General features: G+C 42.0%; 1 protein-coding gene across 1 annotated transcript in view; it reads right to left on the bottom strand.

Annotated features, from left to right (window-relative positions):
• PTPRJ (protein tyrosine phosphatase receptor type J) overlaps positions 1-19679 on the bottom strand; it is an 80043-nt gene that overhangs the window by 11355 nt on the left and 49009 nt on the right. Inside the window, exons 3-17 of the mRNA XM_083496109.1 lie at positions 19038-19259; positions 16049-16315; positions 14755-15015; positions 13446-13712; positions 11781-12047; positions 10864-11130; positions 9582-9848; positions 9104-9367; positions 7435-7698; positions 6272-6400; positions 5483-5684; positions 5225-5340; positions 3285-3375; positions 2002-2043; positions 324-411 (exon numbers count right to left, since the gene is read on the bottom strand). Of these exons, the coding sequence (XP_083352235.1) occupies positions 324-411; positions 2002-2043; positions 3285-3375; positions 5225-5340; positions 5483-5684; positions 6272-6400; positions 7435-7698; positions 9104-9367; positions 9582-9848; positions 10864-11130; positions 11781-12047; positions 13446-13712; positions 14755-15015; positions 16049-16315; positions 19038-19259 (3014 nt within the window). The remainder of the gene's footprint in view (positions 1-323; positions 412-2001; positions 2044-3284; positions 3376-5224; positions 5341-5482; positions 5685-6271; positions 6401-7434; positions 7699-9103; positions 9368-9581; positions 9849-10863; positions 11131-11780; positions 12048-13445; positions 13713-14754; positions 15016-16048; positions 16316-19037; positions 19260-19679) is intronic.

The raw sequence follows: 19679 nt of genomic DNA, 5'->3' as shown, positions 1-19679 counted from the left end.
CATTGCATATGGCTTTTTCACAGTTGAATTTTGGCTCTTTAAATAATGAAATCCACCTCAAAACATGAATTTCAGATTTTGCAGGGACTCAAGTCCTATTGCACCTTCCTTTTTCAACTGTTCAGAGAAGACGGGACAGTCTTAATCTTTCAGCTGCGCAGGAGGAAGCATATGTTGTTGTCATTATTTAATTTATTACCTGTCCTTCACCCTAAGGGCCCGGGGTGGGTTACAACACGAGAGCTACGTAGCTGAGCTCTTATGTGGAAGAATGTAAACATTACGACGACAGAGAAAAAGCTGAGAACATTTCAGATGCATACCTCATACTCTTCTGCAAATCCACAGTTTGAGTCCGCTTTCTGTTTCTTAAAATGAGACTCAAAGTCTTCCACTTTAAATAACTTTGATCTGAAAAGAAACAAAAAACAACCACCTTGTAGCAGTCGGCATTATCTAGGACACACATATTTTGCTAAAAACTCAATTTCCGGAGCAGCTGCCAGGGAGAGGTGGCGGTGCACACATGGTCTCCTGAAGACGGTGGCAGCAGTGCTGGAATGTCCCCAGAGCCACCCAGGCACATTTAGTTGCCCTGTTACTTTCATAGGGGCAGTACCTGAGATATGCCATCCATTGTTTTGGGCCTAGCACAGACTCTTGACTAGAAAAGGGTCATAGCCCAGTAGGGACTGGAGGTTTTATTTCAGGAATAGCTGGTGTGGAGGGGGGGCTGGGTTTACACCCGGCCTCCTGACATCAGCGTTGCTGCCACTTACTAAGAAGTAGAGGGAGGGGGGAAGGTGTGGTGGTGGGGAGGTCAGCATTGTGCAGGTACCCCAGCAGAGTCAGTCCAACACAACTGTAAACCTTGCAGCTCCCTCCAACCTCTTTTCGCTGGTAAGTGGCAGTCATGCTGCCACCTTTCCCCGCTGACTGCTCTCGTCTTATTTGTGCCATGAATTTTCACAGGCAGCAATCTGGCCCCTACACCAAGGGCATGCTGGAGTCCAACAAGGTGAGAATTAGGGACAACAGAAACTGAGAAATTCCAAATCCATATTTTGACAGCTGAAGTGCTGAGTGTACACAACATAACACGCTTGCTTAGGAAATAAAGCACCAAGCATTCTCTGAGAAGCTGAACAGAAATAAAGCATAATCAAATGAGAGGCATGAATTCAAGCACTGTTTCTATTATTCATCTAGAGTATAGTAAATTATTTGCTTACTTTCTCGGTCTGCAGAGGAAGGTGGAAAGGAAGAGAGAAAAATTGCACACATTAGTTACAGCCTTTATTAACTGAGCAGGACAATTTTATACATAATACTTGGAATCTAGTATTACATAAACTACAAATTCCCTGCTGTGATACAAGAATGCCCAATTAAATTTTGGAGCAAAAACATAGCTTTAAAAATTGATCTTCTTTATAGTCTAAGCTATGCTCCTGCCATTTCCAATTATTTAGTTCCATCTATTTCTCCTGACTCCTCACATAAATTGCTTCATCCGGAAGGATAAGAAAAAGCAACCCAGTAGTTACTACACATAGCTTGGGGGTACTCCTGGATCCTTTGCTGTTGCTTGCGGCTCGGATGGCCTTGGAGTGCCTTCCATCAGCTTGGGCTGGTGGCCCAGCTGTGCCCCTACCTGGGCAGGTATAACCCTACTCCCCTGCGCACACACAATGCACAATCTATCTTAGAGCCATAGAAACTAGGTTGAATTTAATACTGGTGAAACAGGGCACCCCACAGCTAACCACCAAGGAAGAAAGACCTTTGCATGTTATTTAGTATCTTTACACAGGCATTCTGACACATTATTACACCAATTAATCATAACACAGAGTTTTATAACATAGGTTATTAGGACCTCAATGACCCCAAATACTTTTAAAGCCCTCCAAGTATTATCTCTCCCACCACTTTAAAACAAAGCCAATTTTGATTGATCCTCAGTATATTCTAAAGAGAAGATAGTAATAGTCAACTCACTCTAATTGGGTAAATGGCACCTGGTTGTTTTTTCCACCTTTCCTGTAGAATTGTAGATTTTGAAAAAGGGTTAGTTGCATTTTTCACTCTTGGAAAAACTGAAATAAAAAATACAAAGCTTTCCGCAACTACTGGTTTGGCTAAATGCCAACATCAGGCCACAAACTATGCCTTCCATTAAGCAACAAATATAGGATTGGAAAGTACTGGGGTCCATGTGACCCAACCCATTTGCCACAAGGCACAGCTTTCCCCAAAGATGAACTCACACACTGCAGACAGGGGGGGAGGAAGGGGGTGTGGTGGGTGTGGGCCGCCCCGGGTGTCACCACTGAAGGGGGTGACAAAATGCCAGGCGGCACTCACCGCGGGGCCTGCAGCGTGCCCGAGCCATATGTCTCTCCTGGGAGAGATGCAGTAGCTTGGGTGCCCATAGGCTCCACATTGCCCAAGAGTTCCACCCGCTGCCTGCTCCCCAGCTGTAGGGCGGCTGGAGTGGGAGGAGGCAGGCAGACTCTGGAGGCCCCATGGTGTGCTCCACCCCTATGGGCGGCTCACCCCGCCCCTGGGTGCACCGCCCCAGGCACCCGAGCGGCTTCCTCCGCCGCTGATTGCAGATTACACAGCATTCTATGAAGAACAGTCTACAGAGCAACAGATCCAGAGCCTTTGAGGAAGTAAACCATCCAAGCTGCACACGAAGACCAAAAAGAAACCACTTCCCAGGGTCACAAGCCCAGTCTCATCAGGGAGGAATTTCTTCTAGACCAACTTTATGGCAATCAGGTACTGCGAATGAACAAAATCCACCCACAGAGCCTTCCCAAGAGAAAAAAAGAGTATCAGCAGAGCATGACTTCTGATAAAATGTCAACTCCCTTCAAGAGCACTGTATCAGGTGGGTATCCCTGGAATGGTCAGCTGTGGCCATGGGGAACTCAGAGAATAAAGACTAAGAAAAGAGGTAAAGCGACTTTAATTATTTTTAAAGACTAACCATTGCTGACCTATCAAGTCACAGTTTGGCAGGACTTTCTGTATTTGGACTAAGCTGGTTCATTAAGGAGAACCTATTTCTTACCTGCAGAGTTATTACACCCTGGTAAAAAATAATTAAGGCCTCCTGGCCTTCCTAAGACAGACAGCCTGAAAATGGTTTGAATGCATGGTAGAAAGAGAGCCCAAGCATTCCAAATACGTGAAAGAGAAGCAGCGGAGACCTGCATCATGAAGTGTTATGCACAACTACATCCTTGTAAAGAATTATGCAGTAGCTAATATACCTTCTCTTCTTCCAGAAGATGAAAAAACCAATTCCTGCAGCAATAACAGCAGCAGCCAGAATGCATCCAACAACGGCTCCTATGATGACATCTGGAAAAGAAACAAACAATTTTAACTCCTTTACAAGCCATAACGGCAAGGCAACCACAAGGTTTTAACAAGGGCCCTTCAAGTATACTCTCAGCAATCACTAGCTTTTGTTGCCCTAGCAAGGCAGAAGCTCACAGTTTCTATTCAGCACTGAGATTTTATTGGGTAAAATTATTGGGAAGGGTAACGATTCAGTGAGATATTTGAATCTCCCATTATCCAAACAAGCTAAAACGAACAGACATTGCTAGCTGAACTCTCAGGAATCAAAGGGTCGTTCAGTGCAATTCAGTGGTGTCTCAACAAATCAGAGTTTAGGTCTGACCCCGGTTACACGCATCAGACCTGGTTCACTTGACATAGTAAGCCAACTGTGTGGGCTCCCAGAGAGGAGCTTGCAGCTGCTTTGCTCCTTCCTCAGTCCTTTTAACTGCGGTGCTGCACTGAGCTCAGCCAAGGCAGGATAGCTCAGCCTGTAAAAGCATGAGACTCTTAACCTCAGGGTCGTGGGTTCAAGCCCCGTGTTGGGCAAAAGATTCCTGCATTGCAGGGGGTTGGACTAGATGACCCTCATGGTCCCTTCCAACTCCACAATTCTATTATTCTAAGGTTCTTAGAATACTGTGTCCTCTGAACCAGGACTTATGGTTAAGGCTTTGCCCCTACTGACCATGAGCTGGCAACTGGAAAATTCCCATAAGGTGAACTGGAGCCTGCTCCACGGCACATCTGACTCAACTACAAGCCACAAAGCAGATGAAAGTCTCAAGAGCAAAGAAAATCCAATAGCTAGTACTAGGACCTTATGCCCAACCCTGTGTGTAGTTCACACAAGACATCAGATGGTAAGGGAGGTCAGGCTGTTAAGATACATGCAGGATTCCATGTTTAAGTGGGATTCACAAGAAAAAAATGGTACACTGTGGGATTTTTCTGTTCAGTATTCTGCGACACTCCATTCTCTCCCCCTTTTTCCTCCCAGCGCTCCACTGCAATCCCAATAGTACATTTGCATTCTACAGTTGCCAAGCATACTTGGTCCTCACTGTGGGGTTTGCATTTCTAAATTTTATTTTATTCTACAAACCTTGGAGTTCTGCTACTACTAATTTTAATAAACCTACCATATAAGATTGATGCCTGTCTTCTTGGGTACTGAGTCTAGTTCCCAATCTCTTGGTCACTTGCTACTGAGTAAGTGTTTAACCTGAGACTCTGGAAACAGAGGGTCTGGCCTTTAGCTTTTGCTTCTCTAGAATTTTAGGGGTGCCCAGTAATGTCTGGGAATTCCAGGTTGTTTGGACTTAAGGAGTGGTGGCAACGTACTACCCCACAGGGTTGGTTTTATATACTCTGCTCATTAGACACAAAGGTCTAAGGCTACGCTTTGGCAAGGAGGGGAACAGAACTGGGTTCTCCTTTGGGGAAGGTTCTCAGGCAGGGTGGAAGGAGAAAGAACTTGCCCAGGTGAAGACCACCTGGTGGAAACCCTTACACACATGGTTCTTAATTGTAAACTATATGCTGATCTCCGTAAGCAATTTCTAGATGAACTCTGTATCCCCAAATGGAAACCAGAGTTGGAGATCATACATTTTCTATTACTGGGGAATGATCAGGAGCTCACCAAGTTAGTAGCTAAATATATCTATTTGTTTTTTTTGTTGTCGAAATACACTGCAGACATCTGATCTCCCTGGAGACCTAGAGATGTGACGATTGACTGCTCTGCCTCCTTCCTTTTAGCAAATGTTTTTGCCACTGGGGAAGTGGTAATTGTGTATTGATTTGTTTTGTATGTTTGGATGTGATGCCAATAAAAGGTTTGATGATGATGAAATAAACGTACCTGGATCTTGAGGTAAGACAACAGCATTTGAAATTTTTGAAAATGAGACATAACTCTCCTTTTCATCAATGGTGTCATTCAAATAGTCAATGCGAGTAAAGCCAGCAACATATACCCTAATGCAAGGCAGAGGAGGAAAAAAAATGGGATTTGAAATCAGAGTTTGATTTTTAAAGAAAAAGTGTGTGTTACTCATTTATTATGTTTTAGTCATCAACACGACTCAGGGAAATGGAGTTAGAAATAGAATTAAAATACCTGTATGAATTAAGTGGGATTAACTTCCCACTGACATAACCATGTGTTATGGATCCGTCTCCTATTTCAATAGTATGCTGTTCACTGTTGGAGGGGGAAGAGGAACGCATTTGCTCATCTTTGACATATGCAACGTAAGCATCTGCTCCCCGTTTCATGAAATCATCATAGGTATATTTCAAGGCCTCTGCAGAGACTACATCTGTATGGGGGTAAAAATGAGAATACACCATCAGGTACCGTAATTATCAAGTAAATAGAAAATGATAGATTTTTAGATACTCATAGAGTTCATTAGCAGTAAAATATCCAACAGCTACTTCAATATTGTCCAAAATCAAAATATTAAGTTAAAAAAAGAAGTAAACCCATAAGTTACATGGGGGTTACATTCTGGGGATTGAGCCTAAAGCCAAAATCGTGTATAGTCAAAACACATTGCGTTCAAGTTCCTATCTTGGTTGATATAATAGCTTTGATCAATACCATGCTGACAGGTGCTCTATAGAAATATAAACATGAAACAAAGTGGGTTTTGCTGAGGAATCAATAAAATCTTGATTGCACCCAAAAAATGTTGACATTTCCTTCACTGTTGCCAGAAACAATCAGATCTAATCATTGCAATACTGCAGGTATCAACTCTAAATGCAGTCTCAGAATTTTACTTCTACTACTTTTTTAAAAACAAAAGAGAAAGTATGGAACAGAGCTTCTTACATAAGGACAGATTTTTTAAAATAAATGATAAAATGGCTGTACTGGCCATGCATTTTGTTTTTGTTTTACCTTTTCGTGTGACGATTACTGCATATGCTACTAAAGGTCCATGGCTTGCATTAAAGCTACTGAACCGAACTGTCAAGGAGTTGTGAGTGGTTCCCACAATGGCAGGGGCTGTAAGTGGAGATGGAGGGTCTGGAAAGCAAATATTTATTAACTGAAAACATTTATAAACTGTTTAATATTTTAAAAGTATCAAAGCAGTGTACAACATAAAACCTGTAAACAGAAAACATAAAATCAAAAATACAACGTAAAACCTGTAAACCACTAGTATAAAGCATATAAAAACAAATAAAACAAACATGGAATGTAGGGGAAACAATTTTTGTATATCAAATCTCTTTCTGCAGCACTACAAAGGAACACAACGGCCTGTTTGCAAAGAATAGCCTAGTTCTTGATTATCTGTATAGCACATTAGCTATATTGAGATTTGTTGAAATGATTTCTGTACTCTACAACTCTTAAAAGTGCAAGTTACCACCTGGAGTCACCCACTTCATTCAGACGCTCCAAATGCCACTACACATTGCACCTGCATCATGCATGAAGCCACCACATGGATGTTCCTTGCAGTGGTTTACATACATGGCAAACAACAAAGGATCAAGCAGCAAACGTTGGTGTGAAAGCTTGAAGGCCCTCTATTCCAAGTCAAACTGTAAGAGACTTTTCTTGGTGGCTGCCCCACAACTGTGCAACTTCCTTTGCATGGAGCTTCACAAAAGCTTAATATTTTCTGAAAGCACTGTAATATGTTCCTATTTGGACTGGCATCTTCTATGCTGTATATACTAATGGTATTCTGTTTTATTTTAGTTTTAGTTTTGGTATCCCCCCCCCAACAGACACAATTGCAATAAAAACAAGGGACAAAAGGGTTAAAGATAATAATATATGAACTCTCCAGCTGTGAGGTTTTCCTTTAGCAAAAAAATGGAAAGACTCTTTTTCTTAAATAAGTGGTCATAAAACTATTTCTAAACTTTTAAACAACCACACACCCACGTCTATCTCTGTTGACGAACACACACCTTTCCACTGGGCCTAAAATTTGCGATGTGATATAATTATTTTATGTAATGCCAATAGCTATCTAGTTCAGAAACTCATTTCCATTATGCATTCCTTGCCAACAACCCCAGACAAAGCAACTATATGCTTACCACCAATACTTGTGGGACATATTTTTTCCTGAGGATGACTATCTTTCCCACACGAATGTGTGACAATTCTAACAGTGTAGTTGGTATAGTAGTTCAAATCTGTTACTGTGGTATGGTTTTCCGATATATTTTTACTGCCCCAAGTACTATTTAAGACGTCAACTCCAAAGTCAGCAAACCTCCCCTTTGGATTAGACCAGTTTAGAATCAATTTTGGCTGCTTGGCGACTTGCATGCAGTTCAACACCTCCACTCTTGCGGCATCTACAACAAAGAAAGCAGGCTAGTCACACAGGGCATTTAATAAACACACACAACACTTGAATGTAAAAGGCAGCAGGGCAGAACAGAACCAAATCTCTTAATTCCTCCTACTAGGTTTGTTCCCTACTTTGTCTCTTTACAATACAGTAGTCCCATTGTTCTCAAACGGAATCCGTTCCGTAAGTCTGTTCAACTTCTGAAACGTTCGAAAACCAAAGCGTGGCTTCCGAATGGCTGCAGAAGCTTCCTGCACTCAAGCGGAAGCTGCATCAGATGTTTGGCTTCCGAAAAACACTTGAAAACCAGAACACTTACTTCCGGGTTTTCAGCGTTTGGAAGCCAATTTGTTCGTCAACTGAGCCGTTCGAGAACCAAGGTTCCACTGTATGCATTTCAGTTTGTTCATAATAGGACACAAGACACACCACAACAAGGAGGGCACAAGGAGAAATGGCATATCAAATTTGGATCATGTATAACAGGCATGTCCAACTCCCAAGAGACTGCAATCTACTCCCACTATAAAAATAGTGCCAGTGATACACCCATTGGATTGACCAAAGTTTTTGAGCTTTTGTTTTGGGGAGGAGGGGCGATCGACCAGGGACATCTCACAATCAACTGGTAGATCACAATTGACCTGCTGGACATGCCTAATATATAACATTCATCTGGCCAGGAGAAAATGTGTTAGACAAAAAAAGGGGGCTGGTCTTGCAATTAACTGCTGCATAAGAGCTAACAGAAGGCATTGCGTGGGGCTTCTGTGCAAGACCACACGGCAAGAGACTGCATACACCTTGTGCAAACGGAAGCAAAAGGATTGCAGTTCTTGTATCTTATGCAAGAGATAAAACACTCAATTAGAAAAGGCCTTTTTGCACACCAAAGAGGGTTTTTTCTGTTTGCATCAAATCCTTTATTTATCACCAGGAACTGAAAAGAAGATTAATTGTTTCAAACACTGCCTCTAACAGCGCAGTCCTAACTATGTCTTTTCAGACGCAATTCTTGTTGAATTCAACGGAACTTGCTGCTAAGTAAGCAGGGTTAGGGTTGGAATCTAAGAGTGGTTATTATTAGTTTGCATATACAGGTGGACGTATTTTCTTCAGGCGTTCTTCACTCCATAGTCTGGCTGGATGTCGCCAAATGCTATTGACATGAAGGTGGGGATAATTTTCCCTTTGTTCATTTGCCTTGTACACATACCCAGGGCACAGAGAAGCAAAATAAGTCAGATTTTAAATTTGGTAGCCTAATAAAACACTTTTCCTCAAAAAAGACATGAAGTCTGCTCTGCTTTTGTTTGCTTCACCCCCTGTCCCATTTCTGCAGACATCACCTTATCTGCTTAAGCATATAAAGGAGAAGATTCTGCCCTTCTGCCATTGAACAGACTTACCTGTACAGTTATTTATGCTGCCTGGTCTCCCTTCAGTTTGATTATACCCTGCTACAGAATAAATGCTGAATGTATAATTGGTCCCAGGAGTTAGCTCTGAAATTTCAGCACTTGTAGTTGGGAATATCTTGTCCTCAGTGGCTTCACCACCAATCTGTATCCTGTAGGTGTACTCTGAAGAAGCTGCATCAAGATTTTCCCATGTTAAGTTGACTGTTGTTATACTGACATCTGTAACTCTGATGCTGGTGACTGAGCTAGGAGCTGTCAAGGGGGGAAAAAGGCTTTTAAATATATATATAAGCTGAACTGTGTTCCAAATTAGCATCATAACCTCCAAAAGATTTTCCTTTGTTATTATAAGGCGTGCACACACACACACACACACTAAATTATTCAACTCTCTCATGGAAACGTATTTTTAATACTTATTGTTAGCACTTTAAGGAACACTTTCAATTGCTTTTTAGCTACTTACCTGTGTACCTGTGTGTGGTTTGTGGGTCCCCTCTGGTGAGGTTGTCTGCTGCTTGTGGAAATACACTAAAGCGATAGAGGGTGCCTGGTAAAAGTCCTAGAATGGTAACGTTCTTGTATCGTGATGTCACATTCATTTCCACTTGGTTTTGTTGATACAATACTATGTAAGTGTACCCTGAAGAAGCAGCATCGTTGTCTTCCCATCTTAAGGTTACGTTCATTGTGTCAATACCAACAACATCGAAGCCAGAGACAGGACTGGGCTCTATATGGGGGAAACGCAAAAGGAAAGTGAGATCTGAACCATGGGAGGGACAAGTAAGGGTAAGTACGCTGCCTGAAATCCAGCTGTGCTGTCCTGCTTGCGCAACAGGCCACCCTCTCCTCCCTCCTAAAGCTTCCTATACACTCTCAATCGCTTCTGGAGGTTTGGGGGAATCTTTGCAGCAGATCGGAGGCTTCAGGGGGCGTCAGGGAGAAGGGGAAGGGGAAGATCCATTGTGCCTCCTGTACAACCTCACCATATATATACATTTTTCCAGGGGGGGGGGAATGCCTTAAGTGTCCAAGAACACCTTTGTACAGATTCTTCTTAAATCTGTACAACCTCAAGCTTGTTCTGCTCAAAAAGAAAATGCGAATGTACGTAAAGTACCTAAATGGCATAGTAATGAATGTCATTTTGGAAATTGCCCCGTTTTAATTTGCTTACTTATATAAACAGATATATCAGCTTGGTCTTCTTCAGTTTGTTTTTTTAATCAGCTGCTATTGGATATGTTTGCATTTGCACCATGTTCCAGATTCCAAGCTACTAATTGCTGCACTGGGGACATCAGAAGCGTCATTCCTGGGAGGACCACTTCCCTTTTATTTGTAATAGGCCTCTAAGGCAAAGGCTAGCCAAAGAGGTGCCCTCCAGAGAATGATGCACTTCAATACCCATGATTCCCTCCCCCGATAGCTGGGGGTCATGGGAGTTGGGAGCCCAGCAACCTCAGGGCATCTACAGGAATTTTTGGGGGTGGGGAGTGAGTAAATCATTGAAATGGGAAAGCAGGCTAGCTTCTAACAAAAAACCAAGAAGAATACCGCACCTGTAAACAATATGTAACGGTGGAAAATAAATGGTATTTAACATTAAAACTGAATTTAATTGTTTAGACACATGCATGTCTACCACCATTTTGTCAGCTTCTGATCAAGCACATACTGTGAATACACCTTCATGGTACAGAAATGCAGAGACTGGGAATCTCCACCTGTTGTAATTTACTTACTGGTATAAACACTTGTAGCATTTGGTTCTCCTTCAATTGTACCATTATCAACTTGTGGGAATATCGTGAATGTATACAATGTTCCAGGTTCCAGGCCCCTAATTACTGCACTGGTGGTGTTATAAGTTTCTTTTCTGGGAGGATCAGTTCCTTCTATTAGTATCCGATAAGTGTAGTTGGAAGCATTTGGATCGCTATTGTTCCACTTCAAAGTTACTGTTGAATTACTGCGGTTTTCAAGGCTGATGTCAAAAACCGGGCTGGGCTCTGTTCAAGAAAGAAGAAAAGGGATCTAGCTGTGCCAATAACATAAAGTTGCATCACAATATTAAAATAGTGATATCAGAAGTTCCTTGAGAAATGTAAACGGTTACTACAATACGATTGGCTACCATTTTGTTAGAGTACGGTATAAAACAAAAATGGAAGGATAGGCAGAGGCAGCTAATGTAGAGATCACACATTCTGCGGTAGATCATCACTTGTCAGAGGAACGTACTTCAGAATCAACTTAAAAATAGTAATTCTGCTTTCCTGGTATAAGAGACTTAAGGCATGCAATTTCTTTTTTTTTAACCACAATGACAACAACCAGCATCTTTAGCGTGCGTTAACTATGCAGATGTATTAGCATAACCACCAATAGCCAGGAAACTACAAGGGCAATCATATAATACCTACTCTGCTCAAGTATGTATCATGAATATATAGCATTACCCTTAAGAGAAATCTTAAAACATACTTGTATCTACAGTTACATTATTTGAGACTCCTTCAGTTTTACCATTATCTACTTGTCTACCTCAATCTTGTCATCTCCTGCTTGAGTAAACAGTTTGAATGTACAGAATGCATCTTTATGGTAAAGAAATCTAGCAGTTTGAAATGTTTACTTACTTGTATGAACTTGGACTTACTTGTATAAACACTTGTAGCATTTGGTTCTCCTTCAACTGTACCATTATTGACTTGTGGGAATATTGTGAATGTATACAATGTTCCAGGTTCCAAGTCCCCAATTTCTGCACTGGTGGTGTTATAAGTTTTATCCCTGGGAGGATCAGTTCCTTCTATTAGTATCCGATAAGTGTAGTTAGATGCATTTGGATCGCTATTTTTCCACTTCAAAGTTATCATTGAACTACTGCGGTTTTCAAGACTGATATCAAAAACTGGGTTGGGCTCTGTTTAAAAAAGAAGAAAAGGATTTTAGCTATGCAAGCGAAGGGAAATATTATGACACTGTTAGATGTGCCAGAGATCTCTTGAACAGGTATAGAGTTTAATTATAATGTAGTAAGCTAATGTTTTGTTGGAATATTAACATTTACATTATTAAAAACAAATACAGAAGGACAGTTTTACTTTTAAGGTACAAAATTTTTAGACGTTCATTTCATAGAATCATAGAATCATAGAGTTGGAAGAGACCACAAGGGCCATCGAGTCCAACCCCCTGCCAATACAGACTTTTGCTATATCACCACCTCTGCTTTACTTGCTAACTAGAGAACTGTACTACAATCAACTCTATGGTTCGAAGATTCAGTTTAAAATATTAAACTAACATGATAATCACGTTCTTAATACTTGCAATCAATCTTCTAGCAACTGCTGCAAGCACATATTGAATAACACAAAAGGGGCCCTTCCTTCTGCATTGCAGCTTGTCAGGTGTAGGCTATTGTGGTGGTGATTAGAGGCGGGGACCTCTAGGCCCGTCGAGTAGAGTTGGTAATATTGTGATGGTTCGTAATATTGTGAGAGGTTCCACAAAACCTTACGAAATCCCATCTCCCGAGCATTTCCACTCGGACTGAGCCAGACAGGCAACACTATTGAGTTAGGTGATGCAGCAGGGAAAAGTGAACTCTTGGGTCTTCACGTTTTGTCACTGGGTGCCTCCTTTGACTTGGGGCAGGCACAGGCAATTGGACACTGAAGCACAGGAAAGAGGGTCCCTCTTCCCATACCATCACAACAACATACAAAGAGCCTGCTGGATCGGGCCAGAGACCCATCTAGTCCAGCATCCTGTTCTCATGGTGGCCAATCAGATGCCCATGGGGAGCCCCAAAAGGAGGACCTCAGAGCAAGAGCACTCTCTCCCAGAAACTGGTATTCAGAAGTATTACTGCGTCCAACTATGGAGGCAGAGAGCATAGCCATCTTGGTTAGTAGCCTTATGCTCCATGAATCGGTCCACTTCGTTATGGAGAGTTCTGGTTGATATGCCAGTCCAGTTGTTGGTGTGAGCTAATGGCCTTTGACATCTTCCTGTCCCGTCCCCCTTTCAGTTCTTGCATTGTCTTTGCTTCTGCATTTGGGCAGAAGTTCCTTTTGTGGTTGGGTAGACATTGGGCCCTTCCCTCCTGTGGGAAAGGATGAATCCTCAATTATATACTGGGGCATGTCTCTGGATGGGGCTTTGGCCAGGAAGGGGACTGGCCAAGGAAAAATATACTTAGTCTAGCAAAATAATAGGGAAAGGCTATGTTGCGGCTGGCGTTCCTCTTTATGTCTTTATGGTACAGAAACAGGCAGTCTGAAATGTTTACTTACTTGTATGAACTTGGACTTACTTGTATAAACAGTTGTAGCATTTGGTTCTCCTTCAACTGCACCGTTATTGACTTGTGGGAATATTGTGAATGTGTACAATGTTCCAGGTTTCAAGTCCCCAATTACTGCACTGGTGGTGTTATAAGTTTCATTCCAGGGAGGATCAGTTCCTTCTATTAGTATCCGATAAGTGTAGTTGGAAGCATTTGGGTCGCTGTTTTTCCACTTCAAAGTTATTGTTGAACTACTGCGGTTTTCAAGACTGATATCAAAAACTGGGCTGGGCTCTGTTAAAAAAGGAAAAGGGTTTTAGCCGCACTGATGAAGGGATTTTTTTTAATTACACAGCTAGATGTTACTGCTAGAAATTTTTGACCCTGATGTAGGTTTACTATAATTTAACTAACTGACCTTTTTGTGGGGATTTCAATATTTTCACTCAAAATAAAAATAAAAATGGGAGGGCAGATGCCTAAGTTTTGCTTTCAAACCCGCAAAAATTAAAGAAGTCCACTTACATGTACAGTCATACCTCGGGTTGAAGTAGCTTCGGGTTAAGCATTTTTGGGTTGCGCTCTGCGGCGACCCGGAAGTAACGGAGCATGTTACCTCCGTGTTTCGCCACTCCGTGCATGCGCAGATGCTCAAAATAACGTCACACGCATGCATGGAAGTGGCGAATCACAACATGTGCAGACGCGTGTTGCGTTCACTTCAGGATGCGAACGGGGCTCCAGAACGGATCACGTTCACATCCAGAGGTACCACTGTACTAATTTAAAACATTTCTATGTTACCTTCTGCATCAAGTCGCAAGACGGCATACTAAAATATGAAAATTGGGGGAGGTTCTTTGGCAGAGTCAGTGCTACCTATAGGCCTTGCATTATCTTCTCCCAGTTAGCTCTCTCACAATATCAAATTTTATTTCACTCCTTCCCACCTCCCCCCAAAAACCCCTCACAGACACTTCCATTCTGTGTCACTACTGCATATTGCTTATGAACTTGGCAAAAGGGCTCTCTCTCCCCCACTCAATAAATTGGAATCAGAATTATTCCCCCATTCTCAACCCCTGTCAATTCTACAACTGAGCATAAATTTCAGAATAAGAATAAAAGAACGTCCCACAATTGCAATTTGGCATCCATTCCATTAAAATGACAAGCATATCGTATTAAACAGCTGCAACTAAGTGTGCAGAAAACTAGTTCCCCAGCATATTACAGGCCTTCTGGCTATAGCTCTGTTTGACTCCATATTGAAGATGCAGGGAATGGACATTTATGGAGCCCATGACAGTTAGAAATCATCATAGATCTTTCTTACTTGTATAAACAGTTGTAGTATCTGGTTCTCCTTCAACTGTACCATGATCGACTTGTGAGTATATTCTGAATGTATACAATGTTCCAGGTTCCAGGCCCCCAATTACTGCACTGGTGGTGTTAGAAGATTCATCCCTGGGAGGATCAGTTCCTTCTATTAGTATCCTATAAGTGTAGTTGGAATCATTTGGGTTGTTCCACTTTAAAGTTACTTCTGTGTCACTGAGGTTTTCAACCTGGATGCCAAAAACTGGATTGGGCCCTGTTTAAGGAAGTGTTATCAGATTTAGTATTGCATAAATTCTTACAGCTAATATTTCGTCAAGATTAAACATTCACTTAGGAGGCATCAGCTACTTGTCATATCTGTTTCCACCTTTACTTGCCAAGAACAAACTTGCTGTAGAATCAACTTTAAAAAAAATCAAACTTATTCAGTGCATATTTTTTTTTAAAGGTAAAGGCCCCCTGACAGTTAAGTCCAGTCGCAAATGACTCTGGGGTTGCGGCGTTCATCTCGCTTTACTGGCCGAGGGAGCCGGCATTTGTCCGCAGACAGTTTTTTCAGATGATGTGGCCAGCATGACTAAGCCACTTCTGGTGAACTAGAGCAGCGCACGGAAACGCCGTTTACCTTCCTGCCGGAGTGGTGCCTATTTATCTACTTGCACTTTGACGTGCTTTTGAACTGCTACGTTGGCAGGAGCAGGGACCGAGCAACGGGAGCTCACCCCGTCGCAGGGATTCGAACCGCCGACCTTCTGATTGGCAAGCCCTAGGCTCAGTGGTTTAGACCACAGCGCCACCCGTGTCCCTTCAGTGCGTACCCTGGTATAAACTCAGAAAACATTTTTAATAACTGCAGACAATTTCCCACCTACTTTCTAATGCATCTTTCATTCTTGGAAAGGCATAGCCTTAATGCACATTAGCTGCACAAGGAAGCAAGGTGCAGTGGACTTGCCACTTATGCGATGGTTTGTTTCTGGGGGTCCAAGCGCAAAAAAAACCAAACCAAAATCAGGCAAAGCCAGGAACCCCAAGAACTGCCCCCACCCCTGTGAGGTCGAGGGCTGCTTAGTGGGCTCTGTGAAGGTCGCACAAGGGCCCTGAGTGTTCCCAGAGCCCTCCTGCGATCTTCCTAGAGCCAGGTAAGAGAAGTGGAGGACTTAAAAAACTATTTTCACCATTGGTGGGTAGCAAACCTGCTCTCCATTTATTTTTCCCCACCCACATAAGATTGCAAATGCATAAGTAAAATGTGAATGTGCATAACATTTCAAATGTTTCCTTACTGGTATAAACAGTTGTATGATTTGGTTCTCCTTCAACTGCACCATTATCAACTTGTGGGAATATCGTGAATGTATACAATGTTCCAGGTTCCAGGCCCCTAATTACTGCATTGGTGGTGTTATAAGTTTCTTTCCTGGGAGGATCAGTTCCTTCTATTAGTATCCGATAAGTGTAGTTAGATGCATTTGGATCGCGATTGCTCCACTTTAAAGTTACTGTTGAATTACTGCGGTTTTCAAGGCTGATGTCAAAAACTGGGCTGGGTTCTGTTCAAGAAAAAGGAAAGGGGCTTTATCTGCACCACTGAAAGAAAATATCTCCATTTGAGAATGTGCTACCCAAAATCGGTTAAGAGATACAAGGCATTACAATTTGGTTTGCAAAAACTGTGCTCCTTTTGCTCCAGTTATAGATGTTTTGATAAATAACATAAAAATGGAAAGGTACCTGAATTGCACTAAACTTATACTCTTAATTTTAATATGTTCTGGTGAAGAAACAGAGTGAGCATACGTGCAATTTAAATTTTAACATTTGTTTTCTGTGTGCAATTGCATCAATCATTTGAAGGCACACTTGAATAAATGTTTGCAGCACTTGGCTCTCCTTCAGCCTTGTTACCATCTGCTTGAGGATATATGTTACAACACAGGTTGAATAATTGGGAATTTACAAGCAGGCGCTTCCTATTCATTAACAATTTATCTACGAACAAAAGGCAGTAAAACTGATGGAGATGCAATACCACAAGCTCATGCACTGGTGCCACTCAATATTTCACTCCTGGGAGGTATATCAGTTGATATGTCCTGCAAACATGCCTGGAAGCCACAGGACATTTTTGTTTAAGGTTAAATATTCCGTTCTATCGATCTGTATGAAAACTGCATTCTACTGCACAAAGGTATAAGAGTCAGATGAACAATGCTCAGGAAGCTTACCATAACCTGTGGGATTATGTCAAACTACTGTTTTATTTGCAAGAAAGGCAACCAATTCTGAAAATTAAAACAGCCAAATCCAGGCTCTTTCCCAGCTAAGTAATCAGACAGGTAATCAGAAGCAGTTCTTAATACTTGGCATATACTATATAGTGGCTAAATCAAGGATAGGAAACTTGGGGCCCTCCAGATGCTGTTGGATTCCAGTTCCAACAAGCTCTAGCCAGCAATGCCAATGGCTAGAGATGATGGAGTTGGAGTGCAACAACATCTGGAAGGCAACAGGTTCCCAATCCCTGGCTTAATAAAAAAACTCTTTAAAGTTAAAAAGAAACAAGAAGTGCAACAAAAAGTCTAACAAGAATGTGAAGGAAGAGCTGAGCTGCACAAAATTTGACTTAGCATATCCAACCGCTGCTGGACAGATGCTGTGGTTGTGTGTCTAGTGCAGTCTCTGTGGGGACAGCCTGAAGACTGAAGTAGCTGGCTTGATGGAGTACAGCAAGCTTGACAGGTGGGTGGAGTTGTCCAACTGCCAATCAGCTGGTGTCACAGCAGCCTCAGGTGAGCCATTTCTGCCCACACAGTTCAAAATTGACCCATGCGAGGAAAGGCACAAGCTACAAAATGACCAACAATCAGGTGAATGCCACATCTTGGAGGTACCTCAAGATGGATTCATATAGGTCTTCGTAATGGGAGAGTCACTCTTCAGAAACAGGCAGCTGAGACTAATTCCACGACGGCCTTCTTTCTAGACAATTGTAGCAAGGACACCAGAGGAGTTCCTTAAAGGTGAGCAAGTGTACTGAGCTATGAGCCCTCATAAGGGAAAGTCTATAATGTTTGGAAATTCTTGTCTACAAAGGCTTGGACACAACTGATTTCAAAGACAGTGACATGTGCTTTAATGGTTGCATTGAAGACATGGCAACCAACTTGTCTGTCCAGAAGAAAAACTGCACATAACATGAAGCACTCTAGCTGTGTATGCTGAGAAGGGGCTGGTGATCATTATACATTTGGGTACCAACACTACATTGTGAAATGTGGCAGCAAGGTCCAGAAAGACAAACGTTGGCTATTCAATCCAAGGGTGAATCCACAGTTTCCAAGCAGTGATTTTAGAAATGCTTCATGTACACAGCAGCTGACCAGGCAAAGCTGTGTAGTCTCTACACACATCTAAGACAATTGTGTCAGGAGGAAAAGGTTCGGATTCATACAGTACTGACAAACATTCTGTGGCAAAGGAAATCCCGATCCCATATGTCGGATTTGAAGGACAGCAAAGCTATTCATACATTTTTAATTCTTAACTTTGCTCCTGAGTGTCTTTAAACCAAACCTCTTTTCTGTAGAACTCAATTACTATATTCATCAGTTAATTATTTAAGGCTCTTACTTGGCAGCTCTGGACTTTGTATAGTTCCATTACCTCAAAAAGCCTTCAGCGACATTATTTTTTTTTAAAAAAATAGCCACATGCAACAGTGAAAGAAAATGAGTGCTCTCTTTGAATTTAAAACCAACTATTTTTATTTAAAGAATATTACTGTTTCAAAGCACTACACAGAACCCCCCTCCCCAAATTTCTAAATGTGGACCAAATGAAGGAGGTTTACAGTTGGACTTATTTGCTTGCAGGAACAAACATGACTCGAAAGGAAAACCTGTACAGCTCAGCAGGGAAACTTCCTGAGTGAGGCAAAGTGCACACAATGGAGCCTGAAGTGCTAATAATTGTAGGAGGAGCCATTTGCTTTCCAAGGCTAAGCACGGGAAGAAGAACCCTGGCTGTCATTTGCACTATTGATCAGATGGCTGGCTGCTGCTAGAGGCTATAGACTTCAGTTGTGCTTTGCATTAGAACGGACAGTTCAGTTCCATTACTCAGTAGCAGCGCCTGGTCTTACTGGAATCAGCTACTAGTAGCAGAATCGCACACGTGTGAGAAATCCAAGCGATCTTCTCTCTATTTAAAATGTAAGAACTGCCTCCGATGCCATCTCAGATCCGTAAACATCTCTTCCAGCCCATTACTTACTTGTTGTAATGATTTTGCAGCATGGCTTTTCAGCAGAAATCTCAAAAGTCACTTCGTACTGAGTGCCAGGTTGAAGTCCAGATACCGTCGTATTTGATAGTTGCACTTCAGCACGTGTTCCATTTGCAAAAGTTACATTACTTATTGTATGGTTGTCAGGTGGCTGGATATGTATTTCTGTTTCTGATACGGTTACATTTACAGATCCACATTCATTAACACCTGTGCAGAAGAAAAAAAGAGCCAACAGCTAAATGCTTTTGCTTAACTAGAGGTTTTTTCCACTGCTAAATGAAATATTTGTTACGAAATATGGGGAAATACTCTCTGTTATATGAGCTCTGGACAGTATGAAACTGGTGAGCAGTGTGGGGTGGGAAGAGGTGCTTCTGCAGATCAAGAGTCAACAAGAGACCAGATCGTATGCAGAACTGATCTAATGAATCATAGAATAGAATAGAATCATAGAATCATAGAGTTGGAATAGACCACAAGGGCCATCGAGTCCAACCCCCTGCCAAGCAGGAAACACCATCAGAGCACTCCTGACATATGGTTGTCAAGCGTCTGCTTAAATGCCAGGATACTTGTATGGCAATGGCACAAAAAAGGGGGCAGGGCCTTGGATGAGCACAATATGCA

The sequence above is a fragment of the Podarcis liolepis genome, assembly GCF_965112155.1.
Source record: "Podarcis liolepis genome assembly, chromosome: 1".
NCBI lineage: Eukaryota > Metazoa > Chordata > Lepidosauria > Squamata > Lacertidae > Podarcis > Podarcis liolepis.
The sequence above is the reverse complement of the archived record's forward strand: the minus strand, read 5'-3'. Positions and strand labels throughout refer to the sequence as shown.